At 37.8% G+C, this 18306-nt stretch overlaps 1 protein-coding gene across 1 annotated transcript in view; it reads right to left on the bottom strand.

Annotated features, from left to right (window-relative positions):
• Positions 1-694: 694 nt before the first annotated feature.
• The window catches only part of LOC123549136 (transcription factor E2F4-like), a 32162-nt gene continuing 14550 nt past the window's right edge, over positions 695-18306 (bottom strand). The window contains exons 2-4 of the mRNA XM_045336979.2: positions 12994-13198; positions 2035-2079; positions 695-1143 (exon numbers count right to left, since the gene is read on the bottom strand). Of these exons, the coding sequence (XP_045192914.2) occupies positions 1028-1143; positions 2035-2079; positions 12994-13132 (300 nt within the window). The 5' untranslated portion in view covers positions 13133-13198 and the 3' untranslated portion in view covers positions 695-1027. The remainder of the gene's footprint in view (positions 1144-2034; positions 2080-12993; positions 13199-18306) is intronic.

Here is an 18306-nt window from a genome sequence, read left to right as displayed (position 1 = left end):
CGACTTTCCAGCTTTGATGGTGGAGGAAGACCCCAGGTGCCCCTTCGTGCATTATTTCATCACAAGCGGGCACCTGGGTAGAACCACCAACCTTACGTTAGCCAGTTGGATGGCTTCCTCACATGAAGAATTCAACGCCCCAAGTGAGGCTTGAATCAACATGGATGAGGGGCAAATGATTTGAAGTCAGTCACCTTAACCACTCGGCCACGGAGGCCCACTATGACCAGTAGTTTCAGAGAAAAAATGTTTTTGTTGAAGATGGACAATGGACCATCCACCTATACTAATAGCTCACACTCAATTTTCAGTCCAGCTTTCTGCAGCAAAACATACAAAAAGTAGCAATCCCACTGGCACTTATACATAAATGTTTAAACTTTTCATATCTTTAAATATTATGTTCAATTTCTAACAACTTTAACTGAAAAATAACAGTAAAAGTCACAAACTGGGCTAAATATCAAACATAGCAAATTTCATGGAATTAATTCATCAACATTCTAAAACTTTGGCATCTTTTACCTCTTTCACTGCTTTAGGCAATTTTTTTTCTACAGTTAGTTATAAGGCAACTTTCCAGCATTGGACAGTATTGAGCACCTCGGTAGATCCACTAACATAATTCTACAGGCCACCTGGATTACTTTCAGACAAATTATTTTGATATGATGATTATCAAATTAAGACTTGCTATTTGCTACCAATGAATTTATTAGGAAGCTCGAAGTTTGTGTAAGAAATTTTCACATTTTGATGTGGGAAACATCAGCATAATATGAAAATGCTTATGACAGCATATTGTACAATTATTTTATCAATCTTCAAAACTACTGCAACTGACCACAATCCAGACCAATGCCAACTGTCTCCAACTCGTGTTTGTAACCTACACACCAGGGGTGCATGTAACAAGATCCAGTATGTTTTAGATTCAAATTTTCACTGTGCCTGAAACTGTATCAACTGCTTGTCACATCTGGCAATGTGTGATATGGTGTGATTTCTGAGCGTTACATGGCAAATATTACATAGAGAGCAATGGTACATCAAACAAATCACACGCTCCTTCACTGTCGTCCAGATTGAAATAATAGTCTTTATCACTAGGTGGCGGGCTTAATCGTAATAATGGTGCAAAAGCTGAAAAACAACAACATACATTGGTAAAAATCATAATTCAATTCAGTTAGCATGTGATTCAAATCAAGCCAATTATATATCATGTAAAAGAAACATCAAAGTTTTTAACTGTTAGTTTTACTAGATGCCTGCGGGCAACATGTCGGGCCTGCCCTTTGACCCATAACTGTGACTTTGCCCTTTGAGATAAGAGTCAGTCTCATGCAAAATATAAACAAGATTGCTAAATGCATGTCAAAGTTATGGGCCTTCCTCAATGCATGTCAAAGTTATGGGCTGGATAAAATCTGACATGACTTTTGACCTCCAACTGTGACCTTGACCTTGAGATAGGAATCTGGGGTTTGCACAAGACACACCTTCTAACTAAGATTAACATTCAGGCCAAATATAAGCAAGATTCCTCAATGCATGTTGAATTTATGGGCCAGACAAGATCTGACATGATCTTTGACCTCCAACTGTGACCGTGATCTTTGAGATAGGAACCTGGGGTTTGCACAAGACACATCGTCTCACTAAGGTTAACATTCACGCCAAATATAAACAAGATTCATCAATGCATGTCGAAGTTATGAGCTGGACAAGATCTGACATGTCCTTTGACCTGCAACTGTGACCTTGATCTTTGAGATAGGAACCTTGAATTCGGCTTGAACTCCGTCTCACTGAGGTTAACATTCATGCCAAATATAAACAAGATTGCTCCATGCATGTCAAAGTTATGGCCCGGACAAACAAATCCGGATGGACGCTCGCATGCACTGACACACGCACATACACCGACCAGCCATTTGAAAAACTATGTCTTCGCATCTGCAAGCAGGCCTCACAACAACATGAGAAATTTCCTATTAAAACTAGATCAAGGTAATGAAAGCTAAATCCAACCTTCAGATGTCATGAGCTCCTCAATAAGCTGTCCATCCATGGTGTCTGAAATGATACAAGTTGACATACTTTTGTAAGGAACAAGCAAATTTGCTGAACTAAAATTCCCCAAGAAATTTGTCAGTTTATTGTGAAGGATATACTGCATGAATGATTTTAAAGAAAGATATTTTGAAAAGGTGGAGATAGATATAGTGGTTTACCTCATAAGTGAAAACCACACACACAAACACACATGCAAGCACAAATGCTGGTTTACCTCACATTACGAGGTACTCTTACTATGTACATATGTGTGTGGTGTGTGTATTCGTATGTGTGTCTGCTTTCAACGTAGCTTCAGAGGAACAACACACAGTCTGACATCAACATCATGAGGTACACCATCTTTCCAAAGTACATAGGTTTTTCAATGTTATACCAAGGTACTACCTAACACCTACAGATGCATGTCCTTTTAAGGACATTTAGGGGTTAACTTTGTTTGTTTAATTGGGTTTAACGCCTTTTTCAACAATATTTCAGTCATGTAACGGCGGGCAGTTAACCTAACCTGTGTTCCTGGATTCTGTACCAGTACAAACCTGTTCTCCGCAACTGCCAACTTCCGCACATGAATTATCAGAGGCGGAGGACGAATGATTTCAGACACAAAGTCTTTTATCAAATCATTACGGAGAACATACGCCCCACCCGTGATCCGTAGACCAACGCTCTCCCTACTGAACTAAGTGGGTATACAGTGTGTGTGTGTGCTTGCGTGCGCGTGCGCGCGCCCCTTACTTAGCAAAGTATATCGTCTTGGTGAGGTGATCATTTGACCCAAGTTTCATGAAAATCCTTCAAGGGGTTTAGGAGATAAAGAGCAGAAACAAAATGGAAGGCTCAAACCTTTAACCCTAAGTTGTGACCTTGACCTTGAGCTGGCATGGCTGACTCATCAGTTCTGCACATCTCCTTGATGAGGTGATCATTTGACACAAGTTTTATAAAAATCCTTCAAGGGGTTTAGGAGATATAGAGCAGACACAAAATGGAAGGCTCAAACACTTGACCTCGAGTTGTGACCTTGACCTTGAGCCAGCATGGCTAACTCATGGGTTCTGCACATCATCTTGATGAGGTGATCATTTGACCCAAGTTTGATGAAAATGCTTCAAGGGGTTTAGGAGATATAGAGCGGACACAAAATGGAAGGCTCAAACCTTTAACCTCGAGTTGTGACCTTGACCTTGAGCCGGCATGGCTGACTCATGGATTCTGCACATCGTCTTGATGAGGTGATCATTTGACCCAAGTTTTATCAAATTCCTTCAAGGGGTTTAGGAGATACAGAGCGGACACAAAATGGAAGGCTCAAACCTTTGACCTCGAGTTGTGACCTTGACCTTGAGCCGGCATGGCTGACTCTTGAGTTCTGCACATCGTCTTGATGAGGTGATCATTTGACCCAAGTTTCATGAAAATCCTTCAAGGGGTTTAGGAGATATGGAGCAGACACGAAAATGTTACGGACAGACAGATGGAGACCATTCCTATAACCCCACTACCACTTGTGGCTGGGGATTAAAAATATTAAGAAAGTCAGTAGGTCACATTCATGGTCAATGAAATTCAGTTTTACGATTTGTGTGCAAAACTGTGCATGTCATCAAAGTTTCAAGGCTGTATCTTAACAAGAGGGTCATGATGACCCTGGATCGCTCACCAGAGTAATATGAGCTACATGTTTCAAATGTCAAACTGATGATTTTTAGAAATGTTTTGGAAGATTTTCCGATGGACAATCAAGTAACCCCTGGGGTGGGGCCAATTTTAACCTGGGGGTCATGATTTGAACAAAGTTTGTAGAAGTCTCCTAGGAAATGTTACATATCAAATATTTAAGCTCTAGGCCTTCTGGTTTATTTTTAGCAAATTTATGAAGATTTCCCTATGTACAATCAAGTAACCCCTGGGGCTGGGTCAATTTGACTCGGGGGGGGGGGGGGGGGGGGGGGGGGGGGGGGGGGGGGGTCAAGATTTGAACAACTTTTGTAGAGGTCCACTAGGCAATGCTACATGTCAAATATCTAAGCTCTAGGCCTTCTGGTTTATTTTTAGAAAATTTTGAAGATTTTTCTATGTACAATCAAGTAACCCCATGGGGCGGGGTCAATTTGACCCCTGGGTCATGATTTGAACAAATTTTGTAGAAGTCTACTAGGCAATGCTATATGTCAAATATCTAAGATATAAGCCTTCTGGTTTATTTTTAGAAAATTTTTGAAGATTTTCCTATGTAAAATCGAGTGACCCCTGAGGCGGGGTCAATTTTGACCCTGGGGGTCATGCATGGTTCATACAGGACTTGGCAAAAAAAATTCAAGGACTTTTTATCGATTTTCAAGGACTATTTTAATCGCTTTAAATCTTAAATTACACAACTATTTAGGCTCTTCATAAGGCATTTTGATAGAAGAAAAGTTACAGAACAGTTTTATTTTCGATAAGCTACAATAGCATATCTTAACCTTTATGAGATCTTCAATGGGATTACCTTTTATGAGCTATATTTGCCTGTATACATACTAGTACATGTTTCTTATAAGTCTTTCAAGCTCTCAAGACTAGTTTTCAATTTGTCCTCAAGGGACTTTTCGCGTGTGATTTCAACGCACTTTCTCCCATTGTTCCGACATCAATGAGTTTATCACACAAAGTACAAATACACTTATGCTTGTCCGACTTAAACTCCTTTAACCACGATGAATAATCATCCTGTGTAAGCCATTTACTGGCGAAACTACATTTATTTTTGGGGCCACTCATTGCGCATAATATTTCAATGTTGTGAAAATCGCTACTTGCGGATAATATTTTAACGTTGTGAAAATCGCTATTCCGTACCGAACTTCCATACCGAAACGGTGTTCAACTAGCGTTCCCTCCGTAGGTGTGCATGTATTTTTATTTTACACCGTTTTTTCGCTCGTTTTGATTTATTTATTATTTATTTTTTGTATTTTTCCCCTACAATACGATTGCACCCCAGTTTTTAGCAAAATTTAAGGACTTTTCCACCTTTTTTTCAAAATTCAAGTACTTTTTCAGGGGATTTTTTGGAAGAAAAAATCAAGGACTTTTCAAGGACTTGGGATCAAATTCAAGGACTTTCAAGGACCTGTGCGAACCATGTCATGATTTGAACACATTTTGTAGAGGTCCACTAGGCAATGCTACATGTCAAATATCTAAGCTCTAGGCCTTCTGGTAATATTTAGAAAATTTTTGAAGATTTTCCCATGTAAAATCAAGTGACCCCTGGGGCGGGGTCAATTTTGACCCCGGGGGTCATGATTTGAACAAATTTTGTAGAGGTCCACTAGGCAATGCTACATGTCAAATATCTAACCTCTAGGCCTTCTGGTTTATTTTTAGAAAATTTTGAAGATTTTCTATGTACAATCAAGTAACTCCCATGATTTGAACAAACTTGGTAGAGGTCTACTAGGCAATGCTTCACACCAAATATCTATGCTCTAGGCCTTCTGGTTTTTGAGAAGAAGATTTTTAAAGTTTTTCCTTTCTGTTGCTATGGCAACCAGAGTTCTGCATGGAATTCAATTCTTTGAACAGTTTTTGTAGAGCTTCACCCAAGGAACATTCCTGTGAAGTTTGGATGAAATTGGCCTAGCGGTTTATGAGGAGATGTCATTTAAAGTAAAAGTTTACGGACGACGGACAGTGACTGATCAGAATAGCTCACCCTGAGCCTTTGGCTCTGGTGAGCTAAAAAAAAAGAAAGTAGGTCAAGGTCACAGTCAAGTGATATCATATTACTTGGGGTCATCAGGTAATTATAATTAAACAGTCCTGGAAATAGGATCAGATGATTTTTTAAGTATTTTTCCTACATAACTCACATATTAACTAAGTGACCCCAGGGCGGGGCCTCTTTTAACCCCAGGGGCATAATTTAAACAATTTTGGTAGAGGACTACTAGACAAATCATCGTACCAAATATCAAAAGCCTAAGTCATATCGTTTCTGAGAAGAAGATTTTTAAAGCTTTTTCCTGTACAAGTCTAGATAAAACTTGGGATTCACAGGGCAGGGCCTCTTTTCACCCAAGGGGTACAATTTGAACAATTTTGGTTGAGGACCATAAGACAATGCTACAAACCAAATATCAAAGGTCTAAGTGTTGTGGTTTCAGACAAGAAGATTTTTAAACTTTTTTTCCTATATAAGTTTATGTAAAACTTGGGACCCCCGGGGCGGGTCAATATTTGACCCTAGGGGGATAATATGAACAATCTTGGTAGAGGACCACTAGATGATGCTACATACCAAATATCAAAGCCCTAGGCCATGTGGTTTTGTACAAGAAGATTTTCAAAGTTTTCCCTATATAAGTCTATATAAACCATGTGACCCGGGCGGGGCCATATTAGACCCTAGGGGGGATAATTTGAACAATTTTGGTAGAGGACCACTAGATGATGCTACATACCAGATATCAAAGCCCTAGGCCCTGTGGTTTTAGACAAGAAGATTTTTTAAGTTTTTCCTTTCGGTTGCCATGGCAACCAGAGTTCTGCATGGAATTCTATTCTTTGAACAAGAAACGCGGCAATGCCACGAAACCAGGTTTTCAACACTTTTCGTAAGAATAAAAAAGTATACTGAATCACAGTGCACCACTTTAAAGCACAACCCTAACCCTAACCCTAACCTAACCCTAACCCTGACTTTAAAGCACAACCCTAACCCTAACCCTAACCTAACCCTAACCCTATTTTTAGTAACAATGACCTTGACCTTGATCCCAGAAACCCCAAAATCAATCCCAAGCTACAACATAAGAATAAAAAAGTATACTGAATCACAGTGCACCACTTTAAAGCACAACCCTAACCCTAACCCTAACCTAACCCTATTTTTAGTAACAATGACCTTGACCTTGATCCCAGAAACCCCAAAATCAATCCCAAGCTACAACTTTATGTAAGTTTTCTATACAAGTTTCATCATGATAGCTCATTCCTAAGTTAAGTTATTGACCGGAAACCCTTTTTCTATTATAAGTAACAGTGACCTTGACCTTGACCCCAGAAACCCCAAAATCAATCCCAGCCTTTGTCTTGATATAAGCTACATACATACCAAGTTTTATTCAAATATCTTTACCGAAACAAAAGTTATTGACCGGAAACACCAGTTTGACGCCGCCACCGCCCCCGCCCACCCGCCCGACCAACGACATACCCCAATCTAATCACTCAGGTTTTCGTTGAAAACCTGGTTAATAATTTTGAAAAGGGGCCACCCAAGGATCATTCCTGTGAAGTTTGGTGTAATTCTGCCCAGTGGTTTTCAAGAAGAAGATTTTTTTAGAAATTGTCGACGGACAATGCATGACACACTACACACGACGGACATCAAGCGGTCACATTAGCTCACCTTGCCAAGTGGTTCTCAAGTTATTGAAAAAGTATTTTCCATGTTTAGGCCCCTGTGACCTTGACCTTTCCTCAGGTAATCCCAAAATCATTAGGGGTCATCCACTCTGTAAGTCCTACCATTCTATGAAGTCTGAAGGTTCTTGGTCAAATGGTTCTAAAGTTATTGATCAGAAACGTTTTTCCAATTTCTGGCCCCTGTGACCTTGAACTTTGATCAAGTGATATAAAAATCAATATCCATCTACTCTACATTTCCGATCATTCTATGAACTTTCAACATTCTGGGTCAAGTTCTTCTCAAGTTATTGATCAGAAACGGTTTTCCATGTTCAGGCCCCTGTGATCATGACCTTTGATATATTAACCCCAAAAATAATTGGGGTCATCTACTTCGTAAGCCCTATCCCCCAATGAAGTTTCAAGGCAGTAACAGAATTCAATAATTCTTTGTACGCCACGGGTTTACAACAACATGTACAATTTAGTACACACACTGGTGGTAACATTTTTGATTTGGTCCTTACGGAAGTCGTAAATGGTGCTGAAGTAGTTTCTTGTGAACAGGGTCCATATATTTCTGATCACTGCGCAGTAAAAATTGTGACAAATGTTAGAAAGGAAAATATAACCAGTGAAGTGGTGCTCTTTAGAAATTTCAAAGACATGGATACAAACACATTTTCAAGCAATCTGAGAAAAATGACCATCGAAAGTGATAATGTCGATCTTTTTGTTGAAGAATTTCAGACAGCAGTAGAAAAGGTTATGAACTCACATGCACCATTTATAGAAAAAACAATCATCCATCGCGCTCCAAAACCCTGGTTCACAGAAAAACTTCTTCACCTTAAAAGAGTGGCTCGCAAATCTGAACGTTTGTGGAAGAAACATAGACAATCACATCTGCATGAAGCCTTCAAAACAGCACAAAAAAACTAGGAAAAGAACTCAAACATGAGAAAAAATCATCTCTGAGTGAAAAAGTTCTTAATGCAAAAGGTGACTCGAAAAAGCTTTATATATTTGTATCTGAGACAACAGGCACTAGGTCTGAGAACCCTATGCCAACTGGACATGACAGTACACTGGCTGAGAAATTTGCAGACCATTTCATGAACAAAATCAGAAAGATTCGAGAATCGTTGAAACATTTCGATAAGTTTCAACCATGCGAAAAAGATATTTCTTGTTTTGACAGTTTTAAAGATCTGAGCGAGGAAGTAGTTAGAAAATTTATAAACCAACTACAGACAAAATCATGTGAACTTAATATTCTACCAACAAAAGTGCTAAAATCATACTTGGATGAGATGTTGCCTGTTATAACCAATTTGGTTAATTTGTCGTTGCGCGACGGCATCTTTCCAACACAAGAGGGCCATGATGGCCCTATATCGCTCACCTGTTATCATTGCACTTGAGGACAAGAAGGTCCTCAGAAAAAATATCTAAGTCCAAAGGACAGTAACAACAAAGGGAAGAAATTTAACCAAAAAGAACAAGAGGGCCATGATGGCCCTATATCGCTCACCTGTTATCATTGCACTTGAGGACAAAAGGTCCTCAGAAAAAAATATCTAAGTCCAAAGGACAGGAACAACAAAGGAAAGAAATTTAACCCTTTACCCAATATACATATAGCCAGATTAGCCTATCAGCTCAATACAGCTACATCACTATTGATTACTGATAACCAATAAACTAAAAATCAATATCTGTACACCATCCCAATACAGGTTATTGGGAAAATATTGCAGTATTTATACCTGTGTATTTAAGTCAATATTATTATAGGAAGACTTCTATAAATCCTTTAGTGACAAATAGAAATTTTTTTCAGAATTAAATTTCCTTTTTAGTGGTATATTTTTCATGACTCTCTGATAAACATTTCCATAGTTATGAGTTTACAAAGTTAAAACTTTCAATAATTACCAAATATTTTGTTGTTTTCAGCATGTAAATGATAGTTTTGCACAACTTTTGGAGCAAAATTAAAATATGAATTTAACCAAAAAGAAAAAAAAATTCTTACAAGGTACAGATATGTCAAAATACACATAAACATTGGAGGTACCATCCATATTGTACCACAGAAAAGTTTTTCCCTACGGCCAATAATAAAAAAGTTACTAAAATAAGCTATTTATAGTAATGTAAAAGGGAAGTAATAAAAAAGAAAATTATTGTAAGTGAACAAAAGAAGGATCTGCCAAATAAATCTGTTGACATAGATGAAATTTCTGATCAGTGTCTTCATTAGTTACAGAGATATACCCATTTTAATTTGAAATAAAGGGAGGTAATCTGACATAAAATCAGTCCATAGTTATCTACCCTAATTGGCTCAGTCCAACTAATGACAGTAATGAAATTTCAAATAAGTCCTATAAGTACTTACTGATATAAATCCATTTTGACTACAATCAGGGGAGGTAATCAGATATAAAATAACTCTGGAATCTATGATTGGATCTGATTTGTCATGGAATCCAAGATTTATTGTTGTTGAAGACATTTTTAAAGTTTGTATCAAATAAAACCATAAATGGAATCTCTATATGCCTGCAAAAGCCAAAATAGCCGATTTTGGACCTTTAAGGGGCCATAACTCTGGAACCCATGAAGGAATCTGGCCAGTTCAAGAAAGGAAACAAGATCTTATGGTGATACAAGTTGTGTGCAAGTTTGGTTAAAATCAAATCATAAATGAAGCTGCTATTGTGCAGACAAGGTCAAAATAGCTAATTCTGGCCCTTTCAGGGGCCATAACTCCTGAACCCATAATGAAATCTAGCCAGTTCAAGAAAGGAACCAAGATCTTATGGTGATACAAGTTGTGTGCCAGTTTGGTAAAAATCAAATCATAAATAAAGCTGCTATTGCGCAGACAAGGTCAAAATAGCTAATTTTGGCCCTTTCAGGGGCCATAACTCTGGAACCCATATTGGGATCTTGCCAGTTCAAGAAAGGAACCGAGATGGTGGTACAAGTTGTGTGCAAGTTTGGTTAAAATAAAATCATAAATGAAACCACTATCGTGCAGACAAGAAATTGTTGACGGACGCACGCACGGACGGACTAACGACGGACGACGGGTGATCACAAAAGCTCACCTTGTCACTATGTGACAGGTGAGCTAAAAATGGAAACAGGCAATTGTAAGACTTTTGTTGAAGAAAATGGGACTGAAACTTGAATTCGCAAACTACTGGCCTGTTAGTAATCTATCGTTTCTTCAAAATTAATTGAAAAAGCAGCTCTGTTCAGGCTCAATGATCATGTAAACAAACACAATCTTCTACCAAAAAACCAATCTGCTTACAGGAAAAACCATTCTTGCGAATCAGCACTGTTACGTCTTGTAAATGATTTACTGGATGCTATGGAGAAGAAAGAAGTTACGGCGCTAATTGCAATCGATCTCAGTGCCGCTTTTGATACTGTAGATCATGACATTCTTGTTGATGTGTTAAACAAGCAGTATGGCGTTCGTGGAACAGCACTGAGCTGGGTTGATTCCTATCTGCGCCCCAGAAGTTGTCGTGTAAGTGTCAATTCAGCCATGTCATTTCCATGCCAATTAAATTGTAGCGTTCCACAAGGGAGCTGCTTAGGACCTTGGCTATATTTGACATATGCGGGGACACTGTTTGATGTTATTCCGCCGTCGATTTCAGTTTACGGCTTTGCGGATGACCACACTGCTAATAAACGCTTTAAACCATCATCTCCAACAGTAGAATCCCAGGCAATACGAGAACTTGAACAATGTGCTAAAACTGGATGAATGAAAATAAGCTTAAAATGAACACTTCCAAAAACCAAGTTCATCATGTTTGGTAGTAGGCAACAGCTCTCTAAGTGTTCAACTGACAAAGTATGCATTGTAGGTGATGAAGTGAAATCAGTGAGCTTTATTCCATATCTAGGTGCATTCCTGGATGAAAACTTGAATCTAAAAGAGCATGTAAAACGAAAGTGTAGACTACTTCAGAATAAAATGTATCCGGAAATATCTTACCAAAGAGGCTACCGAAACCCTTGTTCTGTCATTGGTGATATCCCATTTAGATTATTGTAATGTCATTCTGTATGGTATTGCTCAAAGCGAAGTAAACAAAATGCAACGAATTCAGAACATGTGTGCAAAACTTGTCCTAAATCGAAGAAAATATGACAGTTCCAAGCAAGCGCTGTATGACCTTCACTGGCTGCCAATCAAAGCCAGAATCACATTCAAAATGCTCACCTACATGTATAATTTGTTCAGTTGGAAACTCTCCAGAATATCTTTCTGAACTTCTCATAAAACAAACACAGACAAGGAACTTGCGTTCTTCAAATTCCGTTACTGGGTGTTTCGTTGTTCCTTTCAACAAGCGCAAAACGTTCAGCAACAGAAGTTTTGGTACTGTTGGACCTAAACTCTGGAATGAACTGCCTCTCGAAATAAGGAACTCAGACACAATAGATGTTTTCAAAAAGAAGTTGAAAACTCATTATTTTGGAAATTACTTTGCACTCTTTTAGAGACTGTGACTGTAATTTTTAAGAGATTGAAGTAACGTGAAATGGATGATTTTATTGTGTCAATACATTCGAATATGAACTATATTATAACAAATACAAAATACAGTTGTTTGTAATAACTTCTGGACATGTTGCAATAACCCACTTATTCTTACTTAATAACAAACAGCTGTCTTACTGTATCTTAATATTCAAATATTTTATTAATCTTATCTGATGTCTGATCTTTTTTTTAATGCTTACTAAATAGTTTATTCACAATGATATTTATGCTCATTTATGTTATATGTCATTAAATATCTTAATTTTTGTCGTATTTTTTATGTATTTGTAAAACGCCATTGAATTGTTTTGCGTAAAAATAGGCATTTAATCAAATAAAACAGTTTCAGTTTTCAGTTTCAAGGTTCTAAGTTAAATGGTTCTCAAATTATTGATCGAAAATGAAGTGTGACAGGCAGATGGCCCCTGTGACCTTGACCTTTGATGAAATTACTCCAAAAACAATAGGGGTCATTTACACTGTAAGTCCTATCATCCTAATCAGTTTGAAAGTTTTGGGTTAAATGGTTCTCAAGTTATTGTTCTGGTCTCTGTGACCTTGACCTTTAATAGAGTGACCCCAAAATCAATAGATGTCATGTAGTCTGCAAGTCCAATCATCCTATGAAGTTTCAGCAGTCTGGTTCAAGTGGTTCTCAAGTTATTAATTGGAAATGGTTTTCCATGTTCTGGCCCCTGTGACTTTGACCTTTAATAGAGTGACCCCAAAATCAATAGATGTCATGTAGAAATGAAGTGCGATGACGGACACATGGACAGACAGGGCAAGAACTATACGTCTCCCGCGGAGAGGGGTGGGGGGATAATTAGATACTAGTTTATCTGGGGTAAGAACTACAACAGGTGAGCAATACAGGGCATTCAGGAACCTCTTTTATCCTAATGTAATAGTAATGTCAGAATACTCATTCTTACCAAAGTCAGATTTTGCTTCATCAAACAGGATGTCACTTGGAAGACTGTCCATGCCAGTTGGAAGTCCAAGAGAGGTAGATGCTTGCTGATGTAACTGTGTCTGCTGACCTTGTTTCCGTGGAGATGACCTTGTTGCCATGCGGTCACCATGGACACTGGTGGGCTGCGATTGTCGTAATGGAGATTTAATAGGTGATCTTTGATTCTGCAAAAATCAAACATTATTTCATTAATATATCATCTCACATACAAACAAGATATAACTTGTCAAGCCAGTATATAGTGTATATTTTAGAACAGCAATGGATATTATTTCTGAACAACTGCAAAGGTTGTTCTCTTGTTCTGGATGAGAATATACCATTACTCAGAACAAAAGATCTGATTTATTAGATATTTCAACTGTATTGCACAGTCTTCTTCAGTAGTAAGTCAAGTGTTTTTTCTGAGTACCCAAGCAGAAATATTTCCTCCCAGGATTATCCTGAGTCTTTTACCAATGTTGCAAACAAGTCCTGAAGACAGGACTTTAACACTTAAAGACAGGACTTCAAATAGATGAATTGTCACATTCAAAGGAAAAAACGGGACTTATTCTGAAAGATACAGATTGAAAGATGGTAATTTTCTATCAATTAATTTGAAAAATGATCTTGTAATGGTCATGTAAGTTAATTACATCTAGGTGTTGTTGACCTATGTGTAGCAGAGCTCCAGATAAGCTTTTGGTGCAAATGGGTATTTACCCATCACTTTTTGTCTGAATTGGGTGTTCGAAATTTGAATTGGGTAAAAATAATATCATTACCCAGCCTTTTCAGAAGTAATTGGGTATTTGCTAAAACAAATTGGGTATTTTACCAATCTTGCACTAACAATTGAGTATTTTTTGCTTACAGTATACATGGTATATATCATTGAACAGGATTGACTAAGTAGCTAAGTACTTTATTGGCGCCCTTCAATGTTTAATACAAAAATGTATTTAAAATTGTAATGAATGTTCCATACTGTTGTTTTCTTTTTCACTTTTAATGAAGTCAGAGATGAGTTCATCCACAATATCCCGAACGATGTGGTCACCACAATGTGCATTCTCCCAAAAGATATCATCCAGTATTGGTAACACTACATCGTCACAAACAGATAACTGTCATTGTTGAACAGCAAAATATCCCACTAATTAGTTTGTGCTGCAACAATGTTTATTCTTCAACTCTTTTACATTTTATCGGCGTAAAATTGTTTACAAAGTATCCAAATAACACCGATCAGCCGACTGAATGGTCCTGTGATTTTTCCGATAAACTGCAACCTGTTCTGCGGTAATGTATAACCAGTCAGTCAAATCTAGTGTTAAAGTCTTGTACCCATTCTAGTAATAAGGAAAATGCGATACGCAAGCTATTTTTTATGAATTGGGTATTAGGAATTTTACTTGCGTTTCATTATGCACACTGTATGAATTCAATTGGGTTTTCTGCAATTTTAATTGCGTAAATACGCAGATACGCAGCCTATCTGGAACTCTGGTGTAGGGAGAAAACTGCATTATTAAACACTTCTGGTTGTGGTGTTTGTCCAAGTAATAGAAATATATTCTACATTTGTGGTAAGTTAGAAAATTATTTCTGTATAAACTTTTTGAAATAATACTAAATATACTCCTTAATAAACAGTGCAGTAAGTTACTTAGAATAGAAATTTTCTTTAAAATCAGTCTAAGTATTAACAAGGAGCTGCGTTCAATAAACGCTTGATGCCCCCAGTGGCATCCTTGTCAATAGATTTTAAACCTAAGGCCAAAACGAGGTCAAGGTCAAACTGAGGCCAGGTGATGTTTGAAGATGAGGAATGGTCACAGGTTACATCTGCATTAGTATCAAGTCATTCTAGTAAGGGATATTGATGCTAGACGAAACGGTCCCATTTGGTTAACCAGGAGATGGCCCATACAAAGCAACCTAAGTCCAAAATGAGGTCAAGGTCAAGGTCAAATTGAGGTCAGGTGATGTCAGAAGATGAGGAATGGTCACAGGTTACATCTGCATTAGTATCAAGTCATTCTAGTAAGGGGTATTGATGCTAGATGAAACGGTCCCATTTGGTTTACCTCGTATGGACGGACGAACGAACGAATGAATGGTGCACCCAAACTTAAAAGATATTCAGCATAGATAATTTTTCTATTTTTAGCAACAGTGACCCAAAATACAATCCAAAGTCAGTTCCATGGGTGAAAGTTAAAAATTCTGAAAAACCTGTAAATGTTTGCCGAGGGCAAGCTCCTAGAAATATGCAAATTACCCTCCCAGAGAAATGCATTTTCCAGACACATCAACTTCATTTTTAAATAACAGAAATATCTTTCTCACTTATCGGACAGAAAAATCTCTATTTTTAGAAATGCTGGAAAATCTTATCTCACATGGGTTATCCCACACTCCTGTGACGGACTACTTCATGCAATGAATATACATATTATTTATGTAAAATAATTAAAAATCAGGTACCTTTATCTTTTCTCTCCGTTCCTTATAGTGTATTTCTCGATTCAAAATTCATTACTTTATGATAAGAACGTACCATTACGCTACAAACAATAAAACTAAAGCGGAACTTTGTTATTGTGCGTCACTGAAATGTCACGACGTCACTTCTGCTTACGGACGTCAATTTCCCGCATTTTAAATCATGAGTTTCATATATTCATGCTTGTTTTTATTGTTTCTGTTGTGGTAAGTGAGAAATAGAATCCACCATTGGTGTTCGGTGAAGATCGGAAATCCCAACCCTCGGGCGCACCGCTCAAGTCTTAAACTCGGCACAGCCTCGTTTAAGACTTGAGCGGTGCGCCCGAGGGTTGGGATTTTCTGACCTTAACCGAACACCAATGACAGATTCTCTATATCTGTTGCGGGACATAACTGACTATCAATGATGAATTTTAGGTAGACAAAAGCAGTGAAGATAAAAAGTACAATTAACATTTTATTAATTTATCTCTTGTTTTTTCTTTCTTTCAAAAATAAACACTTCAAAAGAATACAAATGGTAAAATAATCTACAGAATATACAAAATAATACAATGTCAATGGGATTTTAAACTTAGTCTAGCTCTGAGAAATGAGTTAGTTTTATCTTATTCCACTTTTTCTTTGGACCACTTTCATCTCAGAAATGACTGTTTTATCTTATTCCTCTTTTTCTTTAGACCACTTTCATCTCAGAAATGACTCAGTTTTATCTTATTCCTCTTTTTCTTTAGACCACTTTCATCTCAGAACTGACTCAGTTTTATCCTCTTCCACTTTTTCTTTGGACCACTTTTCATCTCAGAAATGACAGTTTTATCCTCTTCCACTTTTTCTTTGGACCACTTTTCATCTCAGAAATGACTCAGTTTTATCCTCTTCCACTTTTTCTTTAGACCACTTTTCATCTCAGAAATGACTCAGTTTTATCCTATTCCTCTTTTTCTTTGGACAACTTTCATCTCAGAAATGACTCAGTTTTATCCTCCTCCACTTTTTCTTTGGACCACTTTTCATCTCAGAAATGACTCAGTTTTATCCTCTTCCACTTTTTCTTTGGACTACTTTTCATCTCAGAAATGACTCAGTTTTATCCTCTTCCACTTTTTCTTTGGACCACTTTCATCTCAGAAATGACTCAGTTTTATCTTATTCCTCTTTTTCTTTGGACCACTTTTCATCTCAGAAATGACTCAGTTTTATCCTCTTCCACTTTTTCTTTAGACCACTTTTCATCTCAGAAATGACTCAGTTTTATCTTATTCCTCTTTTTTTTTTAGACCACTTTCATCTCAGAACTGACTCAATTTTATCCTCTTCCACTTTTTCTTTGGACCACTTTTCATCTCAGAAATGACTCAGTTTTAACTTATTCCACTTTTTCTTTAGACCACTTTCATCTCAGAAATGACTCAGTTTTATCCTTTTCCACTTTTTCTTTGGACCACTTTTCAACTCAGAAATGACTCAGTTTTAACTTATTCCACTTTTTCTTTAGACCACTTTCATCTCAGAAATGACTCAGTTTTATCCTCTTCCACTTTTTCTTTGGACCACTTTCATCATGTTCATAAGGTTTTTTCCTTTGAGTTTTCTTACTTAGTCTTTGCTTCAACTTTACAAGTTTTGCTACTTTTGGCTTTTTCAGCTTCCAAAAGTAGCAAAGAGGCATTCAACTTGTCCTGCATTTGTTGCTGTTTCTATTCTTTCTCCTTCAAATACAGTTAGTATGTTTGTTTGTTTTGGGTTTAAAGCCGTTTTTCAACAGTATTTCAGTTATGTAACGGCGGGCAGTTAACCTAACCAGTGTTCCTGGATTCTGTACCAGTACAAACCTGTTCTCCCAAGTAACTGCCAACTTCCCCACATGAATCAGAGGTGGAGGACTAATGACTTCAGACACAATGTCGTTTATCAAATAGTCACAGAGAACACACGCCCCGCCCGAGGATCGAACTCGCGACCCCTCGATCCGTAGACCGACACTCTACCTACTGAGCTAAGCGGGCGGGTTTACAGTTAGTATGTGTTATATGCATAACACAAGACTGTTTCATCCTTGAATCTATCTTCATGTTAGTACTTTTCACATTTTTCTTCCTTGGAGTTGTTTTTACAATTGCTACAGCTTCATAATTTTCAACAGTCAAACTTGCTCAGTCTTTCTCAAATTATTTCATCCATTATGTTAAAGCTGGATTCTACCAATGGTCCACTGAAAACAGTCAGCAATGATGACACAAGTGTTTTTAGTGCTGGATATCTTGGTCTGTTAAAACTTTCCAGGACAAACACCTTACCCCAGAATCCAATGTCAACAGGCTCCTTGTCTTCTTAGTTAGCAGCCAGGCGTTTGACATCTTCATCCACATTATATCTGGCAGATTCCTCAGGCAGTTTGCCCATCTGCACCTGGTCCTCTGAGAACACTGGAATATTGGTGGCAAGTCTTTGTAATGATGTTACTGTCTGTTGATGTCCAATAAAGTCTGGGTCCATAACTGAGAGCAGTCTGAGTGTGGTATTTGTTATTGGCATCTAATGCATCTTCTTTGCAGCCTGAACATATCCTGTTCTGAGGTAAGCATACACATCATGGACCCAGTGGTGGCATGTTTTGTCTAGGCATGCTTTATTCATGTTAACAAATGCAAACTTTCCAACACCCAAGTCCTTATCTGACTTTTGTTTGTCTCTACTATTCACATCAAGTTTAACAAGCTGGCTAACACATTCTGGGATGCACTCTGGCTTGATGAACATACCCAGGAACTCTCTG

This window comes from Mercenaria mercenaria, chromosome 6 (assembly GCF_021730395.1).
Source record: "Mercenaria mercenaria strain notata chromosome 6, MADL_Memer_1, whole genome shotgun sequence".
Classification (NCBI taxonomy): Eukaryota; Metazoa; Mollusca; class Bivalvia; order Venerida; family Veneridae; genus Mercenaria; species Mercenaria mercenaria.
The sequence above is the reverse complement of the archived record's forward strand: the minus strand, read 5'-3'. Positions and strand labels throughout refer to the sequence as shown.